This window comes from Amphiura filiformis, chromosome 9 (assembly GCF_039555335.1).
Source record: "Amphiura filiformis chromosome 9, Afil_fr2py, whole genome shotgun sequence".
NCBI classification, from domain to species: domain Eukaryota; kingdom Metazoa; phylum Echinodermata; class Ophiuroidea; order Amphilepidida; family Amphiuridae; genus Amphiura; species Amphiura filiformis.
In genome coordinates this window covers 1,410,076-1,428,786 of record NC_092636.1, presented here as the reverse complement: position 1 = coordinate 1,428,786, position 18,711 = coordinate 1,410,076, and the positions used below count along the sequence as shown (strand labels likewise).

General features: G+C 38.7%; 1 protein-coding gene across 1 annotated transcript in view; it reads left to right on the top strand.

Moving 5' to 3' along the window:
* Positions 1-1,558: 1,558 nt before the first annotated feature.
* LOC140160500 (bifunctional epoxide hydrolase 2-like) overlaps positions 1,559-18,711 on the top strand; it is a 73,859-nt gene continuing 56,706 nt past the window's right edge. Inside the window, exons 1-4 of the mRNA XM_072183733.1 lie at positions 1,559-1,665; positions 14,666-14,775; positions 15,516-15,600; positions 16,858-17,014. Coding sequence (XP_072039834.1) covers positions 1,657-1,665; positions 14,666-14,775; positions 15,516-15,600; positions 16,858-17,014 — 361 coding nt within the window. The 5' untranslated portion in view covers positions 1,559-1,656. The remainder of the gene's footprint in view (positions 1,666-14,665; positions 14,776-15,515; positions 15,601-16,857; positions 17,015-18,711) is intronic.

Below are 18,711 nucleotides of genomic sequence, written 5' to 3'. Positions count from 1 at the left end.
TAGATAGCTACTTCGTCAATTTTGATATCAACAGTAGACTCAATACTCATATCGGCAGTAGATACTTCATCAATACTGATATAAGCAGTAGACTCAATACCTACTGGTATATCGGCAGTAGATAGCCACTTCATCAATAGGCCTACTGATATCAGCAGTAGATTATAATTATCAACAGTTTGCTCTCATGATGTTTTTCTCTGAAAAGGGTGTTTTTATATCACAACTGTGAATATGCCTAGGTTGGGAACTGACTTAATCACTTTTCTGCTATCGCTATGGTATCACATGGAAACAAACACACTTTGACCCTGTAAAGGAGGCTCAAAACCAACTTTGAACAGACAGAGACGAGCTCAGTTCATCATGCCTATTAGTAGGAATTCATGTTGCCCAATGGCATGTAAATAATTACGGTGACTTGGCGTTTTAAAAGTACGAGACACAAGACACAAGTGAGCAAAAAGTGCAAAATCATTGTTCATAGTAAATTTGCATTGTAAAGACGTGACATATTTAATTTGACTGTTGATTTAACATAAAAACGCGTTGAAATGATGAAGAAGTGGGTCATCAGGTCGTACATAGAACTATGCATGCATGATTAATGCTTCAATGTCATCAAAAAGTATTAACATTAAGGTGGTACTACACCCCTGATAAATGTGTGACTAGGCCTAATTGCATTTTTCTCAAAAGTTAGGTAGTGCCAAGGAATTCAATTACTTCACTAAGTTCACTGACATTTTAGTGATTCAAGACAAGTGGTTCATTATAATAATGTTAAGAAATGAGGTACCGTACATTCTAGCGGCACCTCTTTTCTTATCATAAATAAGTACCGCTTGCCTTGAGTCACTGAAATTCCATAAAGCCCCCAAAATAAAAAACAAACAAACCATTTTTAGGAAATTTCATGATTTTTGACCGCAGGCTAAAATTCACATTCTCCCCCAATGTCCCCCTCCCGGGGTGGGATGGGGGGACTTCCCGGGGACTTCCACTTTGGAGGCGACGCGTATGTAGGGCTGTTAACCCGGGGCTGTTAAGACCCCCCTATTCAGCATTTCTGTCACCTGAAAGACCCCATAGGCCCGTATTTGTTTACAAATACTGACATACTCACCCAAAGTTCATCTGTCACACCCTTTATTTTTCAATTTGAACAGTAACTTTCATTTAACCACTGAATTTGTTACTTATTTTGAATAAACAAAGGAATTTGAAGCCATATTGTTTCACCCAAAGGTCCAAGTCCCTTAAAAAAAGGTACACTCACCCAATGACCCCATATTACACTCTCACCGAATGCACCTATATCCATTTCATATCGAAGTGCCCCCCCCCCTCCATTCATTTTTTATAGAATACTGAACAGAACATTGATAAAGGGTATTTGAAAAAAAAAAGAGCTTTATGAAAATGAGATGCCCGACCGGGGCCCCGACCACAGACCATTCATAAAGGGACGGTGTTGGCTGCTAGTCTTTTTAAAGGAATGTTTTTGTATTTTATTGGGGGCGTCAATGTAAACAAACCCAGCATGCCAGGTCCAGGTCCAGGTAATCAGAACCAGCTGATCTGATCAATCACTCCGAATAGTGCAGCATGCAACCAGCCTTCACAGATCTACCTGTTCTCTCGTGGACGTGGTGAATGAAAAAGGCAATTTTATTATATTTGTGTGTGTTGAAAATTATTTTGCATAACGGTAGTCCTTTATTCAGTAAGCTTTAACATAACAACAGCCTGCAGGCCAGGGTAAAAGTTGCTGAATTCCTCACCATCTTGATCATCAAGGGTGTCTCCAGTGTAAACTGTTCATCATTCAGCAAATTACTTCAGCGGTGTCCGTCTGCTCTGCTGTGATTATCGTGTAAAAAGGTCATGCAGTTTGACTAGCGAATGAGGTGCTGATGTGACCATGACGTGATTCAATTGGCCAATCAGAACCATACGCCATAAGTAGGCATGTTCACAAAATTTTCAAGTAGGATATTTCACATTGAAATTATTTTGTTTAAAAAGGTGATTATTTAACTTAAAAAATGAGGGGTCAACCATGTCTGTAGGTCAAAAATTAGCGAAGTTATGAGCAAATGTCTGTTTTTAAAAAACTGCACTTTTCTGCGCCCATCATTGACAATGCCTTGCACTGACTTACTGTACAAAAAAAGCATGTAATGCATCATTTTTTACCACGATGATCCATTTTACACAAAGGCGATTTTATTTTATGAAATCTAACTTTCACTGCATGCTGACTTCTTTATCAAGGATAAAGTACCAGCACTTTTTAGACTACGTCGTCAAGTTTCTGGTGTCCAAATATCAAATTTTTGTATTTCCCTATGGGGATTACACAGTTAAGCCATTGACTGTGAGCTACTGTGGACACAACTTTTTGGATTGAATGTCGCCTCTATAATAAGCAATGTGGACATGTCTACCATAAGGCCAAGTAACAAAAATAACATGTATATCGTCCGAACTTTTAAAAAAAAAATCGGTGAGGGAGGTCCTTATTATTTGTTATTGTGTTATTTTTTTACCATTCATTTCTGTGTAAAATTGCAATTGCAAGGTGTTTGTCAACACATCATAACATCGGAGAGGCCCCCATATATGTTTGTTAATTCCCCAAACCCCTACCCCTAACTTGAAGAAAGTGTTTGCAATGTGTTTATAAATGATAACCAAGAACTTCTTTACATGTCTTTTCATCACAACAATTTTAGAAATAAAGTAAGGAAGCAAACAGGAAAAATAACAAAAATATTTGAAATTCTCCAAAAATCGGTGAGGGCGGGGACGATATACATATTTTTTATTTTACTTGGCCTAATAAACTGCAACAAATTGGCAGACCGCTGAAGTACTGTGGTGCTGAAAACTATAGTAAAATAAGTAAATGTCGCAAAATATTAGTATTGACAATATTTACAACCTGTTTGACCTATCCATATATTTATGCATTAATTGCTTACCTATGTTTTCAAATTTCATATCATATTTTGTGGTGAAAAATGATAACAAATTTGCAATCATTTGTAGAGCAAAGATTTCCTCGTTCTGACGGCTAGTAAGTACCGATTTGAATGCACACTACACCGCGGTGACATATACACAGCACTAGACTCCCGGTTGGAGCCGGGACTTTTCAATTGGAACTGCCCAGATAACATGGCGATACTGGTCCAATGGTGGCCCAATGTATGTTTCATAATGGCCCAACATTGGTTACTGATATCACGCCAATATCATTTGCTCATGGGCCCAAGGTTGGTCCCAAATTGGGCTTGGGCCAATGTTGGCCCCAGCTTGCCCAAACCTTGTCACAGACATTGAACCAACATTGGGCCTGGACGTATTTCTTATTGGCAAACAATTGGCTGGCAATGTTTTAACAATACGTAATTTTAGTATTGGGCCAATATTGATGCAATGGATTTATACTGTAATTATTGGACGTTATTGGCCCGGGAAAAGACGCTATGTATCATCTCTTGCCCGCTTCGCGTTATAAGAGGAACACTACGACTCATCACCGTGGTGTTGAATAGCCACCAAGTGTATTGATAGCATGGTGACACATACTTTATGTTTAAAAGTATGGTCTTAGAAGTGGAAGTGCCGAAAATTCTTGTGTATTTCCTTAAAATATGTTTATAATCCGTGGTGGTAAATAGCATATGCCCTGCGTTTTATCAACCGTGGTTTTGTTTCCTATTATTTAAACTTAAGTATAATATTTAGGATTTAGAGAAGGTCCTCCAAACGCTAGTATCACAATATTTATTTGTTACCCAATTGTTACCCAAATTGTTACCGAAATTGGTGTGATAACATACATTGGCTGCCAACATGATGCCAATGTAAAAATTGCCAATTGAAACTAAGATTCGCCCAATATGGGTCAGCAAAATAGTGCCAAGTCTGGTCTTATTGATCATGACGAATGTGGCCCAATATTGGGCCAATAGCATCACGATTGTTGGTTTCATGTTGGCAGTTGTTCACAACCAATATATTGTGCCTATATTGGACCAATTTAGGCTGCCACAGTGATGCCATTATGAAGATTACCAATGGAAAGCCAAGATTGGCCCAATATATCCCAGTGGGCACACAGGTCAGTTTCTGACTTTGTATCGACGTTGTATCAAAGTCCGATTTCGACGTTGAAATAAGGTTGAAATCACGTTGTATTTGCAAATGGGCATCAACCTTGATACAACGTTGTATCAACGTTGTATCAACGTCGAAATTCAACCTGATTTCAACCTGATTTCAACCCGATTTCAACCCGATTTCAACCTGATTATAACCCGATTTTATCCCGATTTTGTAAATTACCATTCAAATATAGGGCCTAAGTACTAAATAATAGTAATAAATTGATACTTACCCGTGTAGAGTTTCACAATCGACCGGCTGGTGTATTGTATCATGATTATAGGCCTGGTATCGCCCTGGGGAATTGCCACGGGTATATCGCCCGCATCGTGAGTCGGTGCAGAATGCGCAGTTGGCACTCATACGCGGGAGCCCGCGCGGGAGGCAACCCGGTGTGGAGTTGGTAGGTCGTGTACAGCGGTCATGCGTTGTGGTCGGTGCAGAGGGCCCCGTGCAGTAGGCACCCATTTGACCAAAAATCTCATATTTGACCAAAAATCTCATTTTGACCAAAAATCTTATTTTTGACCAAAAATCTCATTTTTGACCAAAAATCTCACTTTGACCAAAAATCTCATTTTTGACCAAAAATCTCATTTTGACCAAAAATCTACTTTTTGACCAAAAATCTACTTTTTGACTAAAAATCTCATTTTTTGCCCAAAAATCTCATTTTTGCCCAAAAATCTCATTTTTGACCAAAAATCTCATGTTGACCAAAATCACATTTCGTCCAAAAATCAAATTTTTGACCAATTTGTTTTTTCAAGATGGCCACCACTGAGTAAACATGCAACCTTGTGCTAATTTCTCACCTTTTCATATCAGTTTACCGTAATAAGCCTCAATTTGATGATTGGACCTACTTTTAACCTTCAAATCCTAAATGGCCGCCAAATTTATCAGCGCACATAGGCTCTAATTAAAGCACTGATCATACTGAATTGAGGGTGCAAAATACACGACGATACCCAGTTAAATTGCACTACATGCAAGCATTAGATATTGATTAAAGTATTTGAACAAAAATACAGCAATTAAATAAATCTGTAATGACTTCCACATAGATGTAGGCCACCTTTTAAATCAAACTTGCCTTTTTTTCAGACCGTTTCCGACGCACCAAATCTGTATTCGCTTCAACAAACACATCTTAAAAACCAAACATTACATTTAATAACTTTTATTTTGTAGCCAAGATGTAAGGGTATAATCATCCCAGCAAACACAAAAACGTTTTAGATAAGTTATATTTTGGCTTTTGGCTTAGGTAAAAACGTATTTATAACATTAAAATGTCGGGTTATATAAAGATCATGAAAACGTTTTAAAATGTTTTGTATAAAAACACACTACAACAATATTTTAACAATGTTTTCAAAATGCTATTGTAAACTATCAACGCAAACATTTTTGCCAAATATTTTGTCAACACTTAAAGGAGGATTTCGTGATCCTAGCATCCTCTTTTTATGACATTTTTCAGTAGATATCCACGAAAAAAAGCTTATTTCCAAAATTTCAGTTGATTCCGATTTTGCGTTTATGCGAGTTATGCATGATTATGTGTATTACACTGCTCCATAGACAATGTGTTGTAATTTCGTTCTGGTGCACCAGAACGAAATTCAAATTTGGCGATATTTTTGCTAAACGAATTAATCTGCAAGAGATATTTGGTACATAAACATTATGTAGCCAGAGGTATCCAGTGGTGTAAAAATCTCAACTTTTTTTGGGAAAAGTGGGGGGATGAGACTGTGGATCACGAAATGCCCCTTTAAATAACTAATTATGTTAAAATATTTGCATCCAGCAAACACAGAAATGTTCTTAAATGTTTTTTTTTCAAAACGTTTTAATAACATTTAAATGTCGGGTTATATAAATGTCATGAAAACGCTTTTAAAACGTTATTGCAAATATTTTAGGCAAACATTTTTTCGCAAAATATTTTTTTCAACCCAAAAATAACATTCTGTTCAGAATGTTTTGTATCAAGTTTTCAAAAATGTTTTTGGAATGTTATTAAAACGTTTTTATACCCTTTATATAACCCGACATACGTTTCTGTAATACATTTTGTGTTTGCTGGGCAGAAGATTATCAAAAATGTTTTTAATGTTATGAAAACGTTTTATAACCTTAATATAACCTTTATATAACCCGACATTTAAACGTTTTCTGACAACCTTTTATAACCTTTTGCGAATGATCTCGAAAACATTTTGTGTTTGCTGGCATGTTTAATTTCAGTTGCCTGACACGTAAGATAGAGAGGTGACGATGGAGGTAGAACTTTTTGAATGAACCTCGTATTTAATGTTAATAAGGGGTTTCCCTGGCTTGCGCATTTGGAATATCCATTCAATATTAACTTGAAGAAAACGCGTAAAAATCTTCTTTTCACGTTACAACTTACTTAAAACTTCTGATACCATGCAAGGTATCTTTAACATATGGTTTCTAAGTCTTGACTTTTGATACGCTAACTAAACTGGAAATTGTTGACAGATTATACAACTAAATACTTTTATTTTTCTCATGGAAGAACTTCACACTAACTTTCTTAGACTGATGATCAGATCATACAGAGAATGTAATCAATAGTTTTGGAACTGTTCTGCGCTTGCACTCTATACCCTTCAACACATGTTTAAAGGATCCTTGTCGTGCTCAGTTTTAGCTGGAGGAGATATGCATCGAAAACGTCAACCCTATCAGTAGGTTTATTTCGCATTGATGATGTCATCACTACCAATATCAAGAAAATCTAGACCAGAATCTGTATTGCTTGCTTAGTTGTTCACCTTCTTTCTTTGTATGTTAAGACACATATCAAGGCAATAACAGCTGTTATCATTAAGCTGATGGGTTGGCGCCTAGATAGCTGTTAACCTCCGTTTTCAAGCTGGTCCGTTTCACAATTCCTGGAATTTGAGGCGGGAGTACATTCCATCTGCGGGATTTAGATGGAATGAAGGACCCTTTGACCCTTCATGACTAACAACTTAAGGTTAGAACTTGAACTGATGAGTAGTACGTCTGCTCTACGATGGACCCAAAGGCAGAATTTGCAGGAAGAAGGAGGGTTGATCTAGGAGTTGCTCCATGCCATTGTTTTAAAATTACAGCTCTCTCAAGTGGCCAGTTCATCCGAAATCTTTGGCTGCATCTAACCTTTCTGATGTTAAGTCAATTTTCTTGATGCTTTATACATTGTACATTGTCATGGACTATAGTCTGTCTATTGCATGGCCAATCTTCACTGATCTTGTTTTGATTCCTTTATCATGTGGCGCAACGACACATCAGCTGTAACGACAAAAATAACAATTTAGGGATTATCATTTAAAATAAAAACACAACTATTTCCATAATTTACACAGAAACATTATATTTGACATAGATATGCAGTATGATTAAATATGCGTAATGTAAGTTGTAAGATAGCCCTACTGAAGGTAGACTAGTTACTCCTGACTGTTTATAGGGTCATTCTGCTGTACATTTCTTAGGGCCATTCTTCGGACCAAAAAGAGGGAAATTGTAGCTTATTTTTGCTCTAGTTTCTATACATGTTTAAAAAACAAAACTGAGTTCGCTGAGCTGATTTACATTGAATGGCAAGTCAGACTAAGGCGCATTACACCAAATCACTGCGAAAAGGTGCAATTGTGATGAGTTCCGGTTAAAAGTATATGGCTATATTGGAGACAATGTGGTGTCCTTAGGGACCATGTTCTTCGTGAGGTCGGCATGTTCTAATTTAAATGAAAGATGCTAACCTATTAATGACTAAAATAGATATGAAATTATACAAATCGATTTCACAAGAAAAGTAGGCCCTGACCGAATTACTGCTAACGGAACAAGTTTTAATGCTAGTTTTGCTGTTGAAATAGCGGCATCGCCTTTCAACATTTTTTTAATAAAAAACTGAATCTGTAAAGTTCCCCAAAATTGAAGCTCAAATGAAATGTCAGTCCTTAATTAATACAGAGATTACGTGAAAAGTTAAAAATTCTAAACGCTTTAGCTTAGGAACCGGGGTCAATCCGCCGGTAAAACCTGTTTGACATCTCAGTAATATAGGCCATATAGAATAGGTTTTAAGGTCTTCTTCCGGTGCACAATACTAATAAATTTCCCTACACTTTGTATTCAAAATGGCCTCTGTTCAAATGGCTCTATAGGCCTATACCTTTGCACAGATTTTTTGTGGGACCTGAAAGCACATCAGACATATCGAAAATTTTGAATACGGGGGATGTCCTTCTGATATTTATAAATTCGATTTTTTGAAATTCGCGACACAATAAAAAAGTTTAGGGCAAATTATTAAAAATTGCAACTTTTGACATTTAACAGTCCTCAAAGTAAACTTAATAAATCGAATGACATGTACTTAAAAGGGCATTTCGTGATCCAAACCCTCATCCGGTCATCCCCACCACTTTTCTCCGAAAAAAGTGGAGATTTTTAAACCAATGGAAACCTCTGGCTACATACTGTTTATGTACCAAAATTTTCTTGCAGATTAATTTGTTTAGCAAAAATATCGTCAAATTTAAATTTTTGTTCTGGTATGTCCAGAACGAAATTACAACAATGGCCTATATAGACCAGTATATATTATTATACACATAATCATGCATAACTCGCTAACGCAAAATCGGAATCAACTGAAATTTTGGGAATACGCTTTTTTCGTGGATTATTAACTATTGATAAAGATCATAAAAAAGAGGATGATAGGATCACGAAATCCTAATTTAAGTCTATGTACCTGGGATGGATGAAAAGCCGACCATCAATTGAAAGTTTTGACCTTTCATATTGAAGATATAGATTTTCCCCACATATCATTAGATTTATACAATTTACTTGAGGACTGTTTCAAAATATCAATTTTAATGATAATCATTTGCCATAAATATTATACATTAAAAAAAAATAGTATATCGAATTTCACAAAGTAAAAATTGTTTGATATTATTAGAAGGACATTCCTCGTATTCAAAATGCAATTAGATATGTCTGATGTGCTCTCAGGTCCCACACAAAATAGGGGCCTACGTGAAAACGCCGCTATCCGAGCCCAAAGCCCTATTTATTTGAAAAGAACTTTATTCAACAAATTCCACTAGCCTAGCCCTAACATTACTAACTAAATATTACTGGTACTACTAATAGCCTAGCCATATTTATAGGTCCCTGGGCCCTGTATCTTTTTCTTCATAAATCATTGTCATTGACATTGAAATTTATGTTTTAAAATCATCAAAAAACTTGGACGGAGTTACAACCTAGTGTCCCTCCCGGTAACGTAATGTCTAAATATAAAATCATTTAATACACGACCTAGCACATCATGTACATGCACATGACATGAACATGACTAGGGCGTAGTCTAGGGCCTAGGGTTCACCTATCTATGCTCCCAGCAGTACCAAGCAAGACCTTTTACTGTACGATATGACTAGGGCTAGGGGCCTAGCATGCCTAGTTTGTTAATTACATTTGCATTGCCCCAGCAAATATTCCAAACTGACCGAGTCTTCTACAAAGTACAAGTCAAGGCACTGTCATGACGGTATTGTGTCTGTCTAATGGTGCATTCATCGTATATACAGCATGCAGCAGGCATGTTGCTCGAAAAACACTAGCAACTAATTTGCTCACGGATACCCTCGCATTGCGTTAGAGAATATGCTCGAACAACATGAACAACAGGCTAGGCATGTATCTTAACTGCTTAGTAAGCTTAACTATTTTAACATATCCTGATGATACAAAATGGAAAAACAAGTTGAAATATACATGCTGCAATATGTCCAAAATTCCAGTAGACTTTTAAAGAAAATTTAAATGTTTATACTAACCTGTTTTATTTGCAAATTTAGGCCTCAAGTTCATGTACGTCACTCGTACGTGTGTAACTCCATTTTCATGATTTACTTTCACTGCTGTACATTGGGCAATATCCCATAGTGTTGGGCGAAAGCGATACATACTTGCAAACACCTGCGCACGCACGTGCGTACCCGAAATAACTTTTGAACGGAGGTGCATATCCATAAACACTTGCATATGTGCATGCGTACCATAAACACTTGCGCGCACGCTTGCATTTTGCAAACACTTACGAACGTGCATGCGTACGCATAAACACTTGTGAACGAGTGTTTACATGCAAACACTTGCGCAAACGTGTGCGTACTTTCAAATACTTGCGAACGTGTTTACGTACTCGCAAACATTTGCGAATGGGCATGCGCACATGCAAATAACCTGTGCACGCACGCGAGTACTCATAAACACTTGCGAACGCACATGCAAACACGAAAACACTTGCGAACTCGCATGCCAAATGCGTGCCCATTAAACACTTGCGAACGTACATTTGTACTTGCAAGCCCAGACAAACGAGCACCTAGACCAGTGACTTTGACTCGCGTAGTGAAGCCGACACTGCTTAGCAACGACTTTGACAAGGACGCACACCTGGGCGCAAGCAAGCAGATATGTTCGCGTCTCACGGAATATGTTGCATTTGACGCGGCGATAACGGCGCAGTAACCACGCAAAACGAAGCGCGTCAGAATGTACGCGATATATCTCGCGCCCTAGTAACCCCGCCAATCCGTCGATATCACCTTTGATACGGGGCTTCACCTCCCGCTGTGGTAAGGGATGGGCAGTCATAGGTCTAGGTGGTATGTCTATGCTTGCAAGTACTTGTGTACGCGCGTGCGTACCCGCAATAACTCGCGAACGCATGTGCGTACCCATAAGACTTGAGCATGTGCATGCGCCCATAAACCGCAATATCATATAATCACTTGAGATTGCGCATGCGCATTTGCAAACACTTGTGCATCGCCACGTGCGCATTTCTGCAAACACTTGCGAACGTGTGCATGTGCATACCGGCAATGTTCGCAAGCGTACGCATGAAAACTTGCAAACGTGAGTGCGTACTCGCAAACATTTGCGAACCCGCTTGCGTACTCACCAACACTTGCGAACGCGTGTGTGTAGGGCCTACCGGCAATGTGCGCGAGCGTACGCACCCACCTACAATACCGTAGCTTGCCAAACGTGCGTGTATAGGCCTACCTATAAACACTTGCTGTCCCATGAAAAAAATTGAGAGAGTGCGTTCCCCCTCCCCTGCTTTCGCCGACTATATGTGACTCCTCGTCACAACTGAGCCCGAAGTCGCCAATCATCATTTTTGAGATATTCAACCAAAATATTCTGCTTTAAATTAGCTTTAAAATGATGTATATCATGTCTATAGTACTTGACATTTAAGTAGTGAAAATCAATAAAACAGTCAATAAATCCTTTGTTTCCTATTGTTTATTGTTAAGTTCGATGGAGCATATCTCAATAGTGGCACTGGCGACATCCGGGCTCAGTTGTGGCGAGGAGTCACATATGATCGACAACATAGAGGCCTATGATGCGGCCGGCTCCAGCCAGGGGCTAGGGGCCCGACTACATGACCGCTGCGTACGGCCCACTCACTCCACACCCGGTTGCCTCCCGCGTATGGGTGCCGACCTCTGCACCTCTGACACCGGCTACGCCGGCGGCGATACCCGGGGCGATATCACGGGTTAGTAAAATGGTTAAAAGATTATGCGAAATAACAATAGGCCTATTAGGGACCGTTCAAAAACACTTGTTAGGGGGGTCTGATGCAAAAAAAATTATCAGTTCTCAAATAGTTCAGGGTCCCCTTTTTGACATAAAAATTATGGGTCAATCCCATCGAAAATCATGTAAACTCAATTTTCACAGGAAAATGTTTAGTTTATTTTTTTTCAAGGCCACCCCCTAGAAGGGTCAAAACTTTTAAGCACCCCCCTGTTTTTTGCATCCCCCAACAAGTGTGTGTCGCACCAGCTTCCACCAAGTTGTAGGAATTCCCATATCAAAATCAGCCCGCCAATTGAGCGGCGACGGGTCAGATAGCATACCCCGTACCACCCGGTGTTTTCGCGTAAGTCATTACATGCTTGTTGGAGGTAGTGAACGCCGTGGCGGGCCACTTTTGAAGAAGAGAAACGAAGTACGGTATAAATCGGGAGATCATGCGTCATGGATATAATTTACTTTAATCATGTTAATATACTAAGCATAGGCCTATTTCGTCCTAATAATATTGTATGTATTAAAAAGGCCATTAAGTTGTGCGTTGAACATTGGTTGAAATCAGGTTGAAATTTCAACGTTGTATCAACGTTGAAGTTCAACCTGATTTCAACCTTCTTAATTTTTTGCATTGAAATTTGGTTGAAATCAGGTTGAAATTTCAACGTTGTATCTACGTTGAAATTTCAACCTGATTTCAACCAATCTCTAGGTTGAAATCAGGTTGAAATCTGGTTAGGTTAGATTTCGACGTTGTATCAACGTTGATACAACGTCGAAAATCCTAACCTGTGCCCACTGGGTATGCATGTTATCTGCATGGGTGGTGCTCACGGTTTTGCATGTTGGGCTCCCAACTGGCTCCCACGGATCCTGTGGCACTGGCTTCTCTCTCATGCTCTATAGACCTTTTCAAATCAAAGTTTGCTGCAGATAGCCATTTGTGTGATATAATCCTGGGACCTGGGTCATCATGCAGTGCGAAGCACTTACGCGAGTTGTGCACTGATGGCAGCTGCTCCTTGCGTAATTAATACGCGTTATTGGCGAGTGCTAATATGAAATAATGAATTTACGCAAGTGTAACATGAGGACGCTTCAGTATGCTTTATTGCGCACCTGATGCATGCATGTGATCTGGTTTTCTCTATTGTACCAGAGAAATGAGATGAGAAACGAGGAGATCACTCAAACAAAATCCTATTGCCCTCATGCAATCACTTTTCTTTCCATCCATTCAATCCAGTCAATCCATTCACTTTTCTTTGTTTGGGGCACTAAAACACCACATGAATCTTCCTTTACAGGAATCTGTTCATCCGCTTTCAACTGATTCGTTAGTTCTCTTTATAATTATATCTTTTAGTGCAGAGAATATGAATTCCATACACAGACCTACATTGTTAAATTCCCAATCAACTTGTACATGTGGCAGTTTTTTTAAAAACTAACCTGGTGACCATACGAGTGCACACCAGTAAATACAAGTCTCACTACACCCTGGGAGGAAAAAAACTAGTGTTTCAAATGAGGAAACGTGCAACACGACTTATTAATACATTAGAAAAGGCTTAAAACCCAACTATTAGGCCCTGATTCATATTTAATCCTCATTTAGGCATGGGAAATAGATTGTCTGTGAAAAATGAGCAGGATCCGACTTTTTATGACGATTTGGCTAAACTTTCAAACATCTTAGAAACGCCAAGCTATTTGTGAGGTGGCGTAAGCTGTATAGGCTATAGGGTGATCTAGTCAGCATTTTTCTGGAAAAAAATGCTGGACTCCGTATATAATTTCTACAATGGATGTCTTCATCTGACCTTCGACTTGCAAAAAGGGCAAGTTTTGAAGAACTGAGTCGCTCTGGACTCTGGACTCTGGAGTCAAGAAATAGACGTTTTCCCGTACCCTGTTTGTGCAGAAAGTCAATGGGGGCTATTTACTGGTGTTCACCCATACATCGCAAGTCCCATAAAAGTTATGGAAAGTTAAAATTACTATTATAAGGTCAAAGGAAAAGAACTTTAAATGATAGCAATTTGAAGAATATCTGTGGCAGTTTATGGTAATTTAAAACCAGTCAGGGTCGTAGCCCCCCCCCCCACCCCTCCCGTCAAAGGGCCAAAAGGTCTATTTTGTGACCGTTGCAGGTTTTTTTGGCTTTTTGGTCAAAAAGGTCCAAATTTGCCCATTTTCGAGCATACCAAGGGAAAAAATTAGCTTCTTTGTTTCATCATCAACCTTTCATTACCCTAAGCTCACATAAATTTGGAACTTTCACTGGGCCATTCCATTTAAAGTCCCCATTCCCCCTGTGGAAGATTTTGGAAATATCTTCTACAGGGGAAGTATGAATTTCAAATTTCAAGTGGAATGAACATATTAGGCAGCTCCATTTGAATTTCATACACCCTCTCAGAAAGATTTAATCTGAATCTTCCACAGAGGGAGGGAGAGTTTCAAATAGTGTTGGTAAATGTGCTAATTCCATTTCAAATTCAAGATGCCCCCTTGCCCCTCCCTTTGTGTTTGTGTGTTCATTATATATATAGTGTATCAAAATGATTTATACCCAACAGTATTGAAGTTTATTGAAAAGCCTGCTTCTTCCTAATGTAAGATCATAGTTTTATGGCCATTTATAACATTTATGCACACACTAGGTGGATCATATGTTGCATGTGACAGTCTTGTCCAAAATCAATATAAACTGATGGGTACCATTTTTGACACAGCCTGTAGTGTAGTGTGCATTTGTTTATTCTTGCCCTTTGTCTCTAGAGTTTTTAGTGATTTATTTCCTTATTTTCTGTTCATGTAGATGGCTACAACAAGGAAACTAAAGGCAGCCATATTTGATATGGGAGGTGTCCTCTTCCAGCCACCACAACATGGAATTGCCAAGTATGCTGAAAGCTTGGGTCTGCCAAAGTAAGTAGGCCTACTTGGGTGTTTTTTTTGGGTTTTTTCCTGTTTTTTTTTTTAGAAATACTATTAAACCCAGATATTATAATAGTTCTATCTCTTTTCAACTACAACATGATTTGGAACTGAGGTGATACTGATTGGACATTTAAGATAATGAACATGATTCTTTCATGTTTTGCAGCAAAAAGAACAAAACTCTTTCTGCTAGTTGGCATGCCCGGGTTGGCATGACTTTCAAATTGTTTATATTAATCGAAGAGGGGAAATACAAATGCAGGGGTTGGGCCAAAATTGGGATTATTATATGGGATCTTTGGCAATCTTAGATATTTTTTCAAAATGCATAGGAGCAGTGATATAAACAGCTTGTTGCAATGAAGGGGCAGCAATGGGTGGGGGAGTGAGGTGCCGGATCAAGGGTCCTGGGCAAAAAGCCCCTGTGCCCCCATCTCTGGTTATACCAGTGAGTATAGAAAACAGCCAAGGGAGGTAAATGATGAAAAATTGCACTTCCTATGATTCAGCAAATGAGTAGGATTATAGGAATCAATTACATATTGTAAAATGTTATTACACTGGGTTCTTTTCAACAAGTATGGTTTGAAAGTGAGCTACATTATTCTGTATTGCAACATTTTTCTATCTTTTTCTTTACCAAAAATGTTTCGCAGAATCAAATTATACCTGTGGCTTAATATACATAAACTTAAATTAAAATATAACAATATCTTTTGTTTTACAAGGTTTTTCCTTGAGAGTGTGATGATCAAGGGTCGTCCAAACAATGCTTTTTGTCAGATGGAAATAGGAGAACTAACTGCATCACAGGCAAGTGGATAAGAACTCATTCAAAATAGGCCACAATTTCAAGGCTATTAGTTTGCTCTCAGGCAGGGTGTTAGCCAGCCACCTGTCCACCCGTCATTTAGGGCGGGCAGTTTGCTCCTGGACAGTCAAGATTAATGCTTCTGGCAGATGCTAAATTCTAATACTAATGCTTGAATAAGTTTTGTGAACTCAAAACAAGTCCAGACTAATAAATCAAGGCTATAGCAATAGCTATTTGAACTGACTGAGCCCTCTGAAGGGGCAGAGGTCTGGTTTTTGTTTTCAGGGTCAAATTTTGGACAGGGAGTTTTGGTGAAAATGACGGGCACTTGTCAAATCCTAGCTATGACCCTGCTCTCAGGTCACTTAGACACTAGACAGTAGTCTGTGCTACAGACCATGTACCTATATTATCCATAGGGAGATAAACTACTGGGAACCACACACGCTACGCTCACTATATGTGGGCCATCGCGGTTTGCGACTCAATCGCGAGTAGTCTTTGACAAAGACTACTTAGACGGAGGAGCCAGAAAGGTTTTCTTGCCAGCCTTTGACAGCAATCCGTAAAGACCTATTTACAGATATCGTGGGGATGGTCGACTGGGAACAGCTAGCCCATTATTCTGAAAGACTTTGGTATGGTCAATAAATATAAATTCTCAAGTCTACTGTGCATGGTAACAATTAGAGGTTAATAACTGCACATCAGTTATTTGGAGGGCATTGTGAAAAATCTAAACATTTTGCCTTTGGAACGGAGGAATATTCCGAGGTCCAAAGCAAAATGTTTAGATTTTTTACAATGCCCGACATATTACCGATGCAAAGTTATTAACCTCATTTACAAAATAACACAAAATTGTCCTCAAAAGTTTGTAAAAATCAAAATTTTTTACATCTTCCCTTTCCCAAAATCGATCAGGCTAAAACAAGACGACCAATAACAAAAGTGTGCATCAGAATCTGTGCAAATATGGTAACGCGCAATCCAAATACGGCAGCCAGCGTGCACGCGCAGTTTGTTGGACGCACAATACGGCACATGCGGAAGTCAATTATTGGAACAATTACGCATTTTGCGGTCAATTGTGAGATATTAATGACCTCGATTTTCGTTTCGCGTTTTCGCAAATAATATAATATGATTGGATCGCACGCATCGCGTTTATTAATGAGGTTATGAATATTTTGTAGTTTATGCATCTTAGTACATTTATCCATGCACTGACCACTTTCTTTGTATATATTTTCCAGTTTTGTGCCAAGTTTGAAGGTGAATGTAAAACTGCAGCCAAGGAGCAGGGTTTAACATTGCCAAGTCACTTCAGTGCTACAGAAATGGTGAAATCATTTAGCACAGGGAAAATGATACCAGAGATTATGAATGCTGTAGCTGTACTCAAAAACAATGGTAAGTGTTAGGGTTGTTACAGAGACATTGAAATCATTTAGCACAGGGCAGATAGTACCAGGTTTCAAGAACGATGTAGCTGTACTAAAAAATAATGGTAAGTGTTAGGGCTGCTGCAGAGATAGTGAAATCGTTTAGCACCTTGCAGATGGGACCAGAGATCACAAATGATGTACCTGTGCTCAAAACAATTGTAAACAGGTCTCATAATAACTTTGTGTTATGATATATTATACAAATATTAACTGTCTATGAGTGTGATGGTCGAAATATAATCACGAGGTGAAAGATTCCGGCTCGTGGAATGGAACAATACATCTTTCACCGAGTGATTATATTTCGACCATTACACAAATTTAAGACAGTTAATATTTGTTTTATATCACTCATACATAAATTCTATTACTAAAATACTATTATTTAATGTAGGAAATACATTTTTTCATCAACATAACACCATGTTTTGCCGTGATATACTTTACATATTGGGGTCCACCCCATAACTAAATCGGCGAGTCTAAGAGTCAGCGCACGTCGGCTTGGCGCAGGCGCACTGCGGCAGAGCACTATGATGGTAAAGATTATCACACGGAGAGGGTGATAGTAAAAATGATAAATGGCAATTAACCAATGAACTGTCTAGAATTTATGTATGAGTGATATAAAAATAACTAACATATAGAACTTTGGTATCATCAGCCAGGTATATGATGCATAAGTTACTGACATCCATTGAATATAATATAAGGAATATTTATACACTAAAAGCCATGTAAATTGGAGACTTACTTTTTGCAACTTTGCTATGTTGTATCTGGAATTACTATACCTCATAAATATTTATTAGGCAATCCAGACATCTTATTGGTTAATAACGCCAGCGTCCGAGTATTTTGACTACTTCCCCGCGCCTGTGCAATTACGCTGAACGCAGGGGGAAGTAGTAAAAACTTCCGCACTTTACTACCACACGGTGTCTCGACCCGTGCGTCACCGCCTTCAGACGTAGCATTATGCCACACACAGCGATTCTGCAGATGCGTTTATCGTGAAAATGGCGTCTGCTGCAGTTATTTTGCCGAGATTACCGACGGATAGTAACACACGAATTTGACGTTTTATGAAACAAAATGTTATTTATGGAAAGTTCAAAAGAAAATATGAATAATATAGGTCAAAATGTAAATATTGATTGAACAGAAATCCTGCAATAAAATCAGGTAAGCAAAATATTTTAAGTTATATTTACCATTCCGGTCGGCACATTGACTGGTGTGTGTTTTGACTTTTGTATACGATTTTACCGTGATAGTAAAAATATTTATGAGGTATAGTAAAACAAATACAACATGTTTCATTTCGGCGGAGGGAAGTAGTCAAAACTATACTGGTCCCTCGGTGTTGGATGATTTGACTACCTTCCGCTGACGCTGGCGTCGGGAAGTAGTCAAATCATCCAACACTTCGGGACCAGTAGTATACAAATATTGACTGCTATGAGGGGCATGGTTAAAATTATAGGCCCGCGGTGATCTCAAAACCATGACTATGCCCCGAGGCATGACTATGCCTCGGGACCAGTAGTATACAAATATTGACTGCTATGAGGCGTAGCCGAGGGGCATAGTCATGGTTTTGAGATCACCGCTGGGCCTATAATTTTAACCATGCCCCAATAAAAAGCAGTCAATATTTGT